Source organism: Oryzias melastigma, linkage group LG14, assembly GCF_002922805.2.
Source record: "Oryzias melastigma strain HK-1 linkage group LG14, ASM292280v2, whole genome shotgun sequence".
Taxonomy (NCBI): Eukaryota; Metazoa; Chordata; class Actinopteri; order Beloniformes; family Adrianichthyidae; genus Oryzias; species Oryzias melastigma.
This window is the reverse complement of record NC_050525.1, coordinates 19,626,847-19,642,662: the sequence shown is the minus strand read 5'-3', so window position 1 is coordinate 19,642,662 and position 15,816 is coordinate 19,626,847. Positions and strand designations below refer to the sequence as shown.

Genomic DNA, 15,816 nt, shown 5'->3' with positions numbered 1-15,816 from the left:
TATATATATATATATATATATATATATATATATATATATATATATATATATATATATATATATATATATATATATATATACATATATTGAGTAGAACTTTAAAGAAAATATTATCTTTATAGTTGCACACTATTCAAAATTGAATTATGCCATGCCCATGTTGAAAAAGAGCTTATTTGTGACTAGGAGAATACACTAGGCGGGCCACAAGCTCCATCCACGCCAATATTCAACCCTTAACTCAAAGGCAAAATTTAAACAAACTACTGCAGAATTTGTGTTCTGTACACATCCTTTTAGATTGTGGCTAAAAGCAGCATAATCATAATTAAAAAGACCACTGGCAACGCTTTTAATATAGTTTTAAAAGATCAGAGTGGCTGTTTAATGGATTCGTCATAACCGGCCTTAAGGATTTGTGCTGTCTACATATGACAGCTTAAGATTGTAAATATGCCGCTCTGCTCTCCAGGTCACCCGTCAAAGCCACATGGAAAATCGAACAGTTATAATCCCTTTTAAATCTATATGTGTCTATATTATGCCACCAACGAGCTTATAATGCCTTCAAATCTGTTGCCATTTAATGACTTCTTGTGAAAAGGTCAAACGTTGTTTTACAAATGACCATATTATGGATTTGCTAGAATTCAGGAGGTAGAATGTGCTTTGCCTGTTCAATTCCTGATATTTTTACAAATGTTTTGTTCTAGGATAAGACGCTTAACTCGACAGAGCTCTGATGTGTTCATCAGTTTGCTCCAGAGTGACAAATAATCTCTAGCGCACACAAAAGAGCTCCATGGGGCAATGTGAATGAATGTGGCTTCAGGTGTGAACATTCGATCAACTAAACTAGAAAACCCCAATCAAAATGCAATCTGCTTACTTTCTACAGGAAATCAATGCAGTGAATAATAAGTACAGGGGGGCGCGGAAGAATTTCATCTCTTGCAATCTTTCTAGCAATGCGGTAGATATTGATCATACGCTGCAACAAAGGGGTGTTTGTCATTTATGAAGCAGCACAAATGAAATGAAAACTGCAAATGTCTCTTTGCCAATACTTTACAATATAAAGGAGACACAAAAGGGATGAAAGATTGGCAGTGGATGAGGATCAGTTCCACGAGAGAAGCTGTTTAAGAAAGGAAGTGTTGGGAGAAGTCAGACAGGAAGATCAGGACGACAGATGACAGGAAATGAGACCGGAGAAAGAGGGCAGAGATAGGGTACGGAGTGGGGCAGCAGACTAAGTTATATGTAAGTCAATACACTTTTTAATATTTTTTTTTCCTTTCAGAAAACACAGAAAACAAACGTAGAAATACATCAAAAATTCTTTACATTTGAAAAAAATATTTAAATATAAGGTAAGAAAGATCATTTATATTATTTCAAGAAAAAAATAAAAATTTGGTAACACTTTAGATAAGGTGCAGCAAAAACTCAATATAATGTTGACAAAGATAATTAATACATTTGTTGAGCTTGTAAGCATTTTATTAATATGACGAGATGATAATAATTCTTACTAATTATGTTAATAAACTTTATTGTGCTAATAAATGTCTTACTAGCACCATATAAACACAATAATAATGTTTGTTAATGTGTTAATAAAGTTTCTTAAGGAATCTTATAAAAAAGTGTAACCAAAAGTTATATATATTGTCTCAAAATAAGATTTTTTTCTCTCATTTAGAAAATAAATGATTTTTATTCTTGAAACAAGCTTCTTTTCACTTTAAGATTAATTTTTTTTCAGTACATTTTATGTAGAATACATTCCTGGAGTTTTTTTCCCTTCATTTTGATGAGAATCTAATGTTTTTACTTGGCTTTTTGGAGGATTTTTTTGTCCCGTGAGATGTTTTTGAGTCGCTCGTTTGCTATGATCACACCTGGATGTAGTTTGTAATCAGCACAGCTGTTTTCAGTTTGTTTGATTGTCCCTCGGTTCAATTTAGTCCACAATTTCAGTTGATCTCGGTCAGATCTTTAAATGCATTTTGGTTTCTCTTAGGTCATGCTTAAAATCTTTTGATTGTTTTTTTGTTTGTTTGTTTTTCTTTTTTTATTCAAAGTTAGCTTTTTTTGGTCAAACTCGCCTCCAGTCTTCTTTATTTGGGTCTCCAAAACTCATTCCTGTTGGATCTGGTATTTGTCACATCATCTTTTTGCTTCTATCAGTCAACACTTCTCTGCCAGCCAACCAGAAGTGACCTCAAGACTGGAAAAATACATTATAGAGGTGTGTGCTTCATTTTTCTTTTGCTGAAGATGCTGACAAGTCAAACCTGTACCTCTGCGGATGATATTAGCAGATCATTTCATTGTTTTGAGAGAGTATTAGATTTCCCGAGAGCTAAACAAACCTACAACCGCACATCTACTTTACGTTGATCTCATCCTGCGAAATGCAAGTTTGTAAACCTAATATTTTAGTTTCATGTTCCTGTAGGTCAGGGGTGTCAAACTCAATCGCACACCGGGGCCAAAATCCAAAACACACCTTAGGTCACGTGCCGAACAAGCTAGTTTATTAAAACTTTAAAAACGTAACTTCTTAACATAAATGTGAATAAAAAACATGCAGGAATATAATCCCAGAATAAATTAACTTAAACCTTAAATAACTTTCAATATTTTAATCTCCAAAAAAAAAAAAAACTCAAATTTCTTTAATTTTGCATTTATATGAAGAATTACACTTATAAATAACCCAAAAGATTTTGATCTTCATAAAATATATCCTGTTATAATCTAAACACGAACATGCTGCAGGAAAAAAAACAAACTAAGCCTGGAAATAAAAATAAAATTTGTGCTTTTTAGCAAAAACAGATGAAATCATTACGTTTTCTTTGCTCTGTGTTTTGTTGCCTGGATCTTTTATTCTGTTTTGCTCTTAATTATTTTGGATGAGACATCCTTGATGTTAAACGTGTTGAAAGAAGAGAGCTATAGATCATCATAACTGATCTTTATGCCCCTATATTTGTACTGTTGCTTCAATATGTTACCAGCAAAAAGTAACAATGATCTGGTGGGCCGTTTATGATTACCCAGAGGGCCGGATCCGGCCCCCGGGCCTTGACTTTGACACGTGCTGTCGGTGGAGGAATACCTTTTCATGGAATCCAAACAAATCTTTCTAGTGGTTTATGGTTCTTTGAAATATTTCACTTTGACATTTAACAACTGTGTGCAGTTCACCCAGAAATTTGAGACTTTTGAATGATTTTCTGAAACTCTGAGCCTAAAAAGACTAGTACATGTTCTGTTTTTACCTTTTTGCTTGGAAATTATCCTAAGTTTCATGGGTAGCTACATTTTAATTTCTAAAATTCTTGTTTTGTTTTTCTTTTGCCTTTTTTCTGTGTGAATGTGGGATTGTGTGAACCACACTCAAACATCACAAGAGTAGGTGGTCCCCACTGCTCTGAAAAAACATTGAAAATTGTGCTTTTTGTATTTTAATATGTTTATTATGGAGGACATGTAAATATATATAAATATAAAGAAATTTTCGGGACTGTTTCTGAGTTTTCTTTCTTCAAATTGTTGTGAATAGGAGCAGACGAAAAAATGTTGCTCAAAAATATTTTTGTTCCATGCGGACTAAAAGCTCCTCGCTCCGCCCCATTCTGATGCATCCACTTGCAGACAAATAGGTCAGTGTGCATCTTTCATTTCCTCATCTGAGCTGACACCCTGACTCAAAACTGTAAAGCTCCAATATTGTTTGCCATTTTTGTTGCACCGCTAATGTTAGCTTCGAGCTACAAGAGGCTGTAAGCTAGTGGGAGAAAGTGAAAGCAGGCTTACTCCACACCAACAGTCCTGCTCACAAATTTCTAATGGACTACTGTCGCTCTGCAGAAACTGTCCTAAAGAAAACGTTTTTTTGATTTGGGCTGAATACAGGATGATCAGAACTAAAAAAAAAAAAAACACCGGAAACGTTTCAAAATAAATCAAAAGATGATCAGAGTGAGTCTTTAAACGAATAAGAAAGTTAACCAAATTCTGCTTAAAATGCGTCATTCATGCAACATCCCATAAATTTGGTCGACTCAAAACCCAATGAATACCATGTGCCAAAGGCTGGATTTACATTGAAAAACATTCAAATTTAACACTTTAGGGGACAAAATCTTTCTTACCTAAAGTGCAAACCTCTTCATCTATGAATTTACTGTCTAGTGGTAAAACAATAAAAAGATTTCATACTATCAGCTAATGTGCTTGAAATAATGGCAGACGTGGATCATTAACTTCAACATGAGGAAAAGTAATGGTACTGCAGTGTACAGTAACACTAAAGTCCTATGAGGCAAAACTGATTTATTGGTTTTCTTTCATTTTATCTCTTTACTGATTTCCTCCTGTTGAGACCCGGACTTTCTTCACTTTTACTAAGTATAAGTTGAATTTAAGTCTATTTTTAACTTCCTTAAAAATAAAGCGCTAAACTAACATGTTGAACGCAGGTCAAAAGAACCTATAGCCCATGCAGGAATAACAAGGATGCTGATGATGTGACTGCGTAAATGAACGAGATGATCAATATCACTGCTGTGCAATTAAAGCAGAGTGAAGGTGAACATTTACAACCGTGTTCTGCATCGACTCCTCGTGCTGAAGGTGTGGGACTTAAAAGAACATTTTTCGGACACAAACAACAGCAGCTGTTCTCTTTTAAAAATGTGACAAAACATTCCAACCGGTTGATGAGTCTATTTATTAAATTTTTTAAAATGTTTCTGTTATTCCTAATATAAAAGTACTATTAAAAATTATTTAAAACATCCACATGGACATAAACATAGACGTTTAATGCAACTGTGTCTTATAGAGGTGTCAAAAAACAGTATTAAGTTGACTTTTCTTGAACATTTTAAGCACTTCCAAACTTGAAGCAATGTTACTTTAAACTGAATTATACTAAATTACAAACCAGCTTAATTTAAATGTACTGTTCACACCAAAACATTCAGTTTGGGTTCATTTTTACTGTGGGAACCATCCGACGGTGCCAGAAAAAACACATTTTTTTAACATGGGTATCCCCTGAAAGCTTTTCTTGTAAACGTAATATTTGGTTTTATGAAAACATCAACAAGAGAAACAGATTACCTATAGGATGTAGCAGCAGGAAGCTGTTTTCTTAGTCTCAGTGGTCCCAAAGCGCGTCAAAAACAGGATATACTTGTACTGTACAGATCAGGCGTTTCTATGAAGAAGAAATACATCAACATCCTACCTGGGGCTGGGACTTTATTTCCTGACTGGACAATATAGCAGCACTTTAGTGCCTGGAATGCATTTTTTAACACGCCGAGTGTGAAACGCGTTTTAAAATATCCTCAATTACCTAAAAAAAAAAAAAAGTCATTTTTGCAACAAAACTGGCAAAGACTATCTATAAATGAGAAACACACCAGATTTTTTTTTTTTTTTGTGACCCTAATACTCCGTTGTAATCTATGCTTATTTATTTATTTATTTATTTTATTGTGGCCAGGTTAGCAATGACTGAACTTATTGTATTCTTTAATGATCACAAGTGTAATAATAAAAATTACTCAAGTCTTTTGAAAGGCTGAGACCACTTAGATTAAAAAAATGAATTTCTTATAACCTATTTGTCCCATTCACATCACCTCCTTATCATTCTCTACACACAAATTGTTGTTAATAGTTAAGAATATTCATGTTTTTATAGACATTGTGTTCTTATGACCTGAATGTTTTTCAAACTAAATAAAAACTATACATGTTATCTAGGTCTATAAGAATAATATATATTTTTATATTCCAGCAAAGGTTAATCATGTAAACCATTTAAGTAAAAGGATTTTTGGCAAACTTTCAATTTCTTTTTTTTTTCTTTTATTTGATTACAACACTGGAATTTCTCCAAATGTAAAAACATGCAAAAGCATCCTTTGTAATAAGGTATTTTTTTAAAACACACAAACATTTCCCATGGTGCATTTTGGTACTTAAAAATGGTAATTTAATCCTATAAGAACCCAGACCCATTTATCCTCAAAGGATATTCTATGGAATATACTACAGAACATAGTTCTAATGTTCTTTTTATACATATTTGTCAAGCAAAGCTTGTTAAAATAGCCCCCTAAATAAGTAAAAAAAATCTTACAATTTGAAAGAAAAATTCTTTGACTGAGCAAAAAAAGTCTGCTCATGGGATAAGAAATTAGGTCTGTTCAAAAATTTGTATTTTAAGAAAAAATTCCAGTCACTAAAACAAGTTTTTTTTTATATTATTTTGATATTGATTTTTTTTTTTTATAATGTTATTTTTCTTGACAGAAAATAAGAAAAAAATTCCTTTTGTACAATGTTTCTACTTTAATGAGATTCATTTAAAAAATAAATACTAAAAATAAATATTTAGGTTTTTAAGCTTGAATCCAGAAGATAAAAAAATAAAAAACAGGTTGGGTGCAACCTGATGACATTCACTTCAAAAGCCAAATATGGCACCATGGTATTAGAAGGTGTGGTGAAGACAGGAGGAGATACAGGAAGGAAAAGTTCACGGACGGGAAGAGGCGCCAACAAGAATGTGTTGGACTACAGGATATTGCCGACTCTATAGGCTTTGTTTTTATTTTAAAAAGGACATTTCACAGTGTGAACAAGACAAGCATCAAAAGTGCGTAAGCGGTGAAGTTGGTACCACATTGTTCTGAAGTCTTCGCTCTTCAAAGACTTCAGATGAACTTGTTGTAGGTCCCCATGCGGATTTGCATGAGGTTTTACCGTCTGCACAACAATGCAATTGAGGAACCAAAAGTAGCACAAGCTCAGAAGACCAACATCATAAGTTTTGAAAGGTCACACTGAAGAATATCGTCCGTCATGGGTGTTGCTCGCAGCAGCTCCAACAAAGACGTGCCCTCAAAAACATCGTTAAAAAGGGACGGTTTTATTAAAGGAGGACAAAGAGATGTGTGGGAAGAACTCGCAGCACTTTCTGCTTCCTGTTTCCCCTCGAGCCGCAAAGCATGACTCAACTGGCATCAGCGCTCATATCATCAGATAGCCATGACTTGTTTGTGAACTGCAAGTTACAAACGAGTTCAGAGCTGGAACAAACGCTCCCGCCGATACTTTCAAATTAAACTCACCAACAAAGACTTTTTATGCCCGAACCAGAATGCCAGTTCATCCACAGTCAAATCGACTCTGTGGGGATCAACCGGTTCTTGTTCGTGGATCTAATGAAGTCAAATGATTTGCAAAGGTAGCGTTCACCACTAGCTGTTGCTCTTTAGGTCAGCAGCTTCTAGGCTCGTCTTTGGTCGGATGTCCTGTGTTGCGGGAAAATAGTTTCTGTCTGAGCTGGCACACCACATGATCAAAGCAGGAAGCCCGTTTGCAGGTTCTGCATGAGCCGACGGGGACGAGGGCAAATCGAGGCAGAGAGGAAGCTGAGGTTCAGTTGATTCCTGAAAAGGGTTGTAACTATTATTCCCACTGTCTGCAGCTCCTCTCTGGCATTTTTTAACCCAGATTTGGGTTTGTAAATGTGTGCAAAGGAAATTATTAAAAGGTTGTGAAGTACACACTGAACATAATCTACTGGATTGTGACCAAGACCATTAACGGTTTCTAGAACAGTTTTATGGGACATGGATCGGTGCTTTTTAATACTTCAGCACATTTGGTTTAATGTCCTTTATCACAATCCAATGAATAAAAATGGTTGCAAACTACGGTGAACCAATATAGAAGCTTCCTTTGTAGCAGTATTGGATTTCAGAGCAACAATTTTGTCCTTTTTTTCTGCAAATACAATCCTAAATATGTCAACAATATCCAGCAAACCTATTTGATTTGATAAACATATACACATTTTAGAAAAAAAATCACAAAATAAGGCGCATAAAGATTAAAAGCAGAAATTTGCCTGTTTTTCAAAACTCTATTTAAGATTTTACTAGCCATCTATAAAATAAATGGGACTTTAAAAGTGCTGTCTGTTGGTCCTTGCCACGTTTATGACAATTTAAAACAAACTTGTTTAATTATTTAAAATAAAGGCTCAATCCGAATTGTTCCCTTCTCCCTTCCCCTTCATTTTGCCCTCCAAACGGAGACTAAATAATAAAAATTATCATTTATTTACCTCAAGCTAACCTCACTGTTACTGCCCATTGCATCACAACTCTCTAGCCCCACCCCCTTTTTTGCATTTTTTAAATTTGGGCTGAGAGTGGAAATAAACTGTCCTGTTTGGTTACCCTTTAAAAACCCACTACATTTATCTTTTAACCCTTTAACACCTCAGGTGTCGCTGGTGACACTTAAACACAAAATCTTTAACATACTGTAACTTTTCAACCGCAAAACTTTCTTTTCTCCTTCAGAATCTGCTGGAATTACGTTGATTGACAATTAAAAATTAAAGTAAATGAAAGAAAATAAACAGCATTAAAGGGTTAAACCATTTAAAATATAATTATGTTGTTTAATCTGTTTTTTAAAAACGTTGATTTCTAGGACATAGTTTCTCCAGAGAGGTACAACCTCATTAGAAATTCACCTCTGAGGTGGGGGCGGGATTGTTGGCGCCGAGCAACTCCGTCCCCCCTTCCCATCCTTGTTGCTGAGAGCTTGGATTAGGGAGTTTGTGGCTCGTCCACTGTATTTTCTGTCATAAATGAGCTTTCCAAATAACATATTTTTATTTGCTCCTGATTTTTTTTGTCATCAGAAAGATGAACATGTTGAAGGGTTTAGAAACCCGATTTTTATCAGAGAAGGTCTTTAAGTATAAAGTAAGGTCCCTCTTTCTGAGGTGCTACCAAACAAAAGAGATGTTTGTGGTTTTGCTTTAGATTTTCATACGACTTCAAAATACACATTTTTAAAATATAGACCTTTTCCTAAAGCTTCATGTACATTGGGGGCTGTCCAGCTGTTAGTATCCACTCCAGCCTGTCTCCGTCCCTGATAGGCTGCTTTGCTGCTCTGATGTCATCAGGCCTTGCTTATAAAGAGGGCGGGAGGCTCAGCTGTGGCTCTAAGTATGGTTGGGGCCTGAATGAGTGTTCACATACATGTCAGAGAGCAAAGAGGAAGAGCAAGACAAGACCGCGTGTGTCCACACAACACACATGAAAGTGGAAACTCAGAGCTCAGCAGAAAAGAAGGTGGAGCTGAAAGCTGCTGACACGCTCGTGGCAGAGATGTTTTGGATTTAAACACATGTGGAATATGAAATCACAAGACTGAAAGGGAAACGAAACCTGCAGGTAAGACCATTGAAACTTGAATTCATGTTCATGTGAGTTATGCTTTGTGCACAGACTGCACTCTTAAGGGTGGACTCACATGCACTCCAAACCACCGTCTACCTACGATGACACCCGGGCTATTTTAGGGACTGGAACTGTCACTAAGTTTGACTGGTGGTGCAGTCACTAAAAACTAAATTGGTGAATAAAAGCAAAGGAACTTAAAAAAAATAAAATGATCTCTGATATTTTTTTTCCTTTTTGTGAACCCCTACCTCTTAAATGTACGGCATATATTTTTAGTCGTAAATCTTGAAGTCCCACAGATCACGTTACACAGAAGAGACTTGTCTAAAGGTCTTGGAGCAAGAGCAAAGGTTCTTACTATCGTTTCTTTATTGTAACAGCTGATATCTGCAACTCTGGCTGCTGTCTTAAGACACAGGTCAGACTCCAAGCTGATGGCTTTTTTTTCTTGCATAGTTTATTTTATCCAGGCAGTAAAACGTTTTACTCCTTTGATATGGGAGCGTCTTCCAAAGTCTGGCCCGCTGTCGTCTGTTTATTCTGCTAAGATGACAAGCCCTTTCTATGCTTGTGTTTTCTGTTCTTCTGACAGCAGGTGTCCCTACATAGTGTATTTAGAGCAGCTCAGACACGCAGGAAAATCCTAAGAACACTATTGATCTCATCAGTGGACAGCCACAAATCCATATGCAGGGGTGTCCACGACGAACGCCAGGAAGGTCAGCGTTGGGCACTACGGTCTATAAACACTGAAGTCATTTTCAAGGTTAGCAATGTGCTGTACAACTGTGGCCAAGATCATTTAGTCAAAGGAAAAAAGGCCCTTGAGTAGATTTAATGAAATATTGATTTTAAAAATGAGTGTGCAGTTAACTTTCTGGCTAATCCATCATTTTCTCATCACGGAACACTTACTAATGCATAATGTGCTGAAGCGGGCACATTTTCCAAATGATGACAAATTCTCAGCAAACAGAATGATCCACCTTCCAACACTCTTAATGCAGAAGTACTGTTCCGATCCGGCCAGGATTTGCTTACTCTGGACCGCAGTTTAGATCAATTGAGACAGGATTGTCATATAGCAACAACTTGTCATGTTTGTTCACCCAGATTTTTTGAGATGTATCCCAAAACTCAACACTGTGCTCTCTGACCGGTGGAGAACAAGGTAAACAACTCAATCAATGCTCCTTTTTTAAAAGTCTCCACCGGCATGGTCTGGAAAATCATAAAGCCAAAGTAAAGGCAAGCAGGCCAGCACCCATTTTAACCAACAGCTTTACAGATGTCCATTAATTAAAGAGAAAGCAAAATGATGTAAAATGAAATAAGCACAAATGTTCTTCAAAAAATCCAGACCCACTAAAATTAAAATCATGTTTTAATCTTCATTTTTCTCATGATGGAGGACAGTTAGAAAATAATTTAAGAATAAAACTGTGTTTTGGAGTTTTTCTTTATTCAAGTGTGATGGATCAGAAGCAGATAAGTGGGCGGGTCATTCTCCATTCTGCTGCATCCGCTCAGCAGTTAGGGGGGCCCAGCAAATGACAAAATGGGGCCCCCTGCTGTGGTTGTGTTCATAATTTCTAAAACATTGATGTAATTTCTTTAAGACACTTGAAGGAATAAAACAATACCCTATGGAGTGGCGTCAACAAAAAAGAAATTCTTAAATTGACAATTTTTTCCCTCTTTTTGCCTATTCTTATTTGATTCTGTTCTTCTATTTCCTGTTCTGTCTTTCTTATTCCATGTTTGGAAGCATAACAGCACATTTTTTCTCTATTTTTTTCACAGCTGGTTAATTACAGCTTTTCCCTTTTTTCTTTTCAAACGCTTGGAAGAGTCTCTCTCTAATCGCTAGCTTTCTGTTGATGGAAGATTCCATTGTTGCAGATTTACGGGGAGGAATAAAAACGTTCACAAGTACTCTTATTTTTAAAAATATTTCGAAATATTCTAATATTATATTCTAAATATTATAATAGTCTTCAGCTTGGGGGGGGCCCCAACACTTTAGGGGCAGCCGCCTACCCTGTCTAAAGCTGAGTCCGCCCCTGCATTCACTTGCGGACAAATAGATCCATTAACGTCTTAATTTTCCTCGTCTGGTTCACAATTGTACAGCTGGATAGCTCCAAAATTGCACCGCTAATGTTAGCTTGGAGTTGTGAGAGGCTGTAAGCTAGCAAGAAACAGGAATGATGGGAAATGTGGGAAGGCTTACTCAGCCCACAATTCGGGGGCAAATTTCTAATGAGCAAAAAAAAAAATATCATAAAAAACGACACACTCATTATTCATAATTAAAAGACCACTGGGAACGATTTTACAGTAAAGTGGAACTTTGTGAGGATCCTAACGACAAGCATAATAACAAACGGGGATCAAAGTATGTTAGTTTAAAAAGACGTCTGTCCTCAGCTGACGGATACAGTACATCTTGATATATGAATGTGTGTAAATTTGTGTTTACATAGAAGAACTAACATCCTAAAGACCTGTTTGCCTTAATTATTTGTGTGTACATAATTTCCAAATTGTAATCAAATGTCAGAGTTTCTTTTTATGCTTAAAACTTCCTCATGATGCATTTGTTTTAAGCGAACTTCTCCTGATCAGCACTTGTATACATGAGTCAGGTGATTAGGTCAGAGCTCTAAGCCAAACAGGACGATCTGTTCTGGAGTCGCATGGCGAGCGTCTTTGTTAAAATCCTGGTGGCTTTGGGGGTTTTAGCTGTTTACTTCCTCCTTGATATCTGTCACTGTGTTATCATTAAAACATTAAAAAAACATACTTTAACATGACACCACCTTAAAACTAAATCTCCCTCTAAACTCATGTGAAAAAGACGCAAACACCTTTGAACCTTGTGAACCATAAAAGCTTTTAACTTCCCCCTCTGAGAAAGACCACATGTGTTATGTTCTGCAAAGATGCAGAGGAGACTCTTTCCCACTGACCTGCGGGCTGCAGTGGAAGGTATTTCTGTCTGATAAGACTGTTTTCTAAATCTTGAGTTTTGCTCAGGGGAGATTTATCTCTTTATGTACAAATACTTCAACTGCAGTGTATACTTCAACCTGTTTAAATGACATGATAGAGCCTTGCTTATCAGTCTGCATGCGGACGAGAGCACAAACAAATGTAGTATTTTGGGCGAGAGCTGGCTTCGCCACATTTATTGCAGGAAACACCCTTCCTCACTAACACAAGACATTTTCTATTGTAACAACTTTGCTTGATGCTTTATACACATGCCATCACATTGTGAGAGTATGTGGGAAAGATAGCATGACCTGGGCTGTAATGAACTGTAATGAATGTGTTTGTGTTGCTTTGCAGGAGATCAGTAAATCCGAATAAAACTTTCTTTGTGGCGCTTCAATGTAAAAGTCCATTTACACAAATTGTTTATATCTACCTCTGTGCCTCCACAAACTCACAAATACTATTTATATTCTGTTTATACCATTAAATCTTTACTTAAAGTCTTCTTTGGTTTGTTAAAGACTTTATTCAATATAGACAAATAAGTATTTGGGATCAAATGTACTTTTTTTGATTAAATATTGGTTTGGTTGAATTTGAAACTTAATGAAAAATTGTTAATCTATGAACTTATTTGTTAATTTTGTTAAGCTCAATCCTTTCCTGAATAAAAGCTCTATAAGTTTTTTATATATATATTTGTTGCAGATTCTAACATTTTGATTATAAATTAGATTATTGACTGTATATGAGAACTGGATCATGTGAGTGTGATGTCACCCATAGAAAATGGTTTACTTCCTGCTCCAACAAGTCAACTCAGGTGCCATTCTTTCATTGCGGACGCCGCCATGTTGGAGCCAGACGACGTCGGTTAACAGTGATTGGTCCAAATCGGTCTGAGTCAATGTTCCCATGGCAACCACTCTTGCCAATCGGGAGTGAGCTTGTTGAAAGTCGACACCCACATCGCTTTAACGCAGTCAGAGAATCTGTCCTTTAAAAGTTTAATGTGAGACCACATCATTTTATTGAGGCATCTGATTGGTCTGTTTAAAACATGAATAACTTGCTCTTCAGAAAAAGCATTTATGAAATAAAATTAGGATTAGAAGCAAAACTATTTTAAAAAAATTGGCAAACAAGAATATAAAAGCTGCTTATTTCTCAATAGAAGTCTGTTGGATTTTGGTTTCTTTCAGAACATGAGGTGGGAGGGATCACTCAGTTCAATTCTCATATACAGTCAAAAGTCTTCATGCACAAGGTTAACACTTAACTGGATTCTTCCACATTTCTTCACTGAGTTGACATTTTTATACACGTAAAGGAACCGTGCATAAAATATCTCATTCATTTAAACTTTGACATTTTATTGTAAAATCAACATAATTAAATAGATTTTTTTGTTTGAGTGAATAACGCTGTCTTTGAGTTAAAAGCAACATAGTAAATGTCTATACTGTTTATAGACTAAAGTGGTTTTTTTTTTTTTGCCTGAAAAATGATTTTAGAATATTGTTGGTGCAGACTTAATTGTAATTAAAGTTCCATTCCAATCATTTTTTAATCTATGTTTAAGAGTGTTTCTTAGTGGTCTTTGATTATGATTATTTTTAGCCAAAATAAAAAACAACCACCAGTGTCTGCACTAGTTTTTTCAAAATTCACTTCTGAATTGAGGATAACACTGTAAGCCTGCTGGCTTACAGCCTCTCATCTAATCTTACAGTTTATAGCCAGATACCAGCTTGGACGAGGAAAACAAAGACATACATGGATGTATCTGTCTACAAATGGATGCATCAGAATGGACAGGAGCAGGAAGGTTGTGGCTTGCTGTTGAAGGTTCTCCCAAACAACTATAAGCCTTTTTCCAAAGGCCTTTTTTCATCTGGACCTAATTCCTAAAAAATTGAAAAAAAAGAAACACTCAGAAATGCAAATTTTCTTTATGTATGTCTCCAATCATCAGAAAAATGTAACAAGAACATGTAAAAAGACAAAAAACATGATTTTTTTTTTGGAGTAGATCTTTAAGTTTGTGACAACAATCTTTCAAAATTCTCTTTTTCCGGCACTAAATGGATTTTTGTGTAACTTAATTGAGTCTTACGTTCAATCAAAGTTTGACCACTTTGATTTGATTTGTGTTGATTTTTTGTTTCCTGGCAGCAGATCATGGCCAATGAGAGTTCTGTATCAAACAGCAGCTCCTCCGATTTAAACAGCCCCCAGTACAGTGATGCGGAACTGGTGCTGCTCGCCGTTGCCATGGCGATTCTGGTTCTGGCCATAGTGCTTGGTAAGTAACAAAGCCATGTGTTGAATTCAGTTTGTTCTTTGATTAAATCGCACTTTCGGTACAGGAGGAATGTTCTTCCTCTCTACAGGTAATGTGATGGTGATTTCCGCCATCCTGCGCTTCCATCGACTCCAAACCGTTACCAACCTCTTCATCGCCTCTCTGGCAGTGGCTGACCTCATCATGGGAGTAGTCGTGGTTCCCTTTAGCTCTAGTAACATCCTACTCAGCTCGTGGAAGTTTGGGAACTTCATGTGTGATTTCTGGACAGCGACGGATGTGCTGTGTGTGACGGCGAGCATCGAAACTCTGTGTGTGATCGCTCTGGACCGCTACCTCGCCATCACGTTGCCCCTGCGCTACCCAACCCTGCTCACCAGGTAGACGTTCTATTAGGAGTGTTGTGTTTTCAGCAGAACGTAAATGAAAAGGCCGCATGAAGTCACATCAGGTGTTGTGAGTCCATTTCATCCCAAGATTGCTAAGAGGTGCGTCTCACTGGAAAAGCCATTAACTCATGAGACTGGCTTTACATTGGCATGCACACAGAGCCTCATCAGCTCCTGATGGGTTAAAGGCTAATGATTAGCCATTTTAAACCCAGCATGGATATTTGTTTTTCCTTCTGCAGAAGCAGCTCTTTAGCGCTCCTGTTTGTTTTTCTTTCATATGTGTGAAAGCAATTGAGGAAAACCAGTTTCCAAAGCAGAACTGATGGAGAAGTTGTTGTTGATGCCCTTCTTTCACCTGTTTGACAAATCTGCATGACTCTGTTGGGGGGATTTTGAGGTCCCCGGTCAAAGGCACGAGAGTCGGGTGTGGGTGAACAGAAGTTTAAAAATGAAAAGAATCTAGAGGTGTAGAGTTACAGAGACGAGACCTCAGTAGATCTCTGAAGTCCAGCTTGGCCCTCTGAAGCCAAACGACTAAAAAAAGAAACAGTTTTTTTTTTTTTTTTTTTCAAAGGGGCTGTTACAAGGGTGTGTTTCTGGATCACGCTGAGTCACAGATAAATAGATCAGCAGTGAGATAATTTATCCCCTAAAGCAGGGGTGTCAAACTCAATCGCGGGCCGAACAGGATAAACATTTATTGAACTAACTAAAACTACATTTTTTTAACTTTTAAACTGTAACTTTTTAACATAATTATGATATAGCATTACCTCTGATAATGCTAGAGCCAAAGCTGTAAGATGAATTTGGC

At 36.5% G+C, this 15,816-nt stretch overlaps 1 protein-coding gene across 3 annotated transcripts in view; it reads left to right on the top strand.

Moving 5' to 3' along the window:
• Window positions 1–1,716: 1,716 nt before the first annotated feature.
• Window positions 1,717–15,816, top strand: part of LOC112142963 (beta-2 adrenergic receptor) — a 17,728-nt gene continuing 3,628 nt past the window's right edge. Inside the window, exons 1-3 of one of the 3 annotated variants that reach the window (XM_024266665.2) lie at window positions 1,717–2,254; window positions 14,484–14,610; window positions 14,699–14,990. In XM_024266665.2, the coding sequence (XP_024122433.1) occupies window positions 14,487–14,610; window positions 14,699–14,990 (416 nt within the window). In that variant the 5' untranslated portion in view covers window positions 1,717–2,254; window positions 14,484–14,486. Of the gene's footprint in view, window positions 2,255–8,972; window positions 9,297–14,480; window positions 14,611–14,698; window positions 14,991–15,816 lie in introns of those variants that run through there. The other 2 variants (XM_024266664.2, XM_024266663.2) reach the window with 2 other exon arrangements.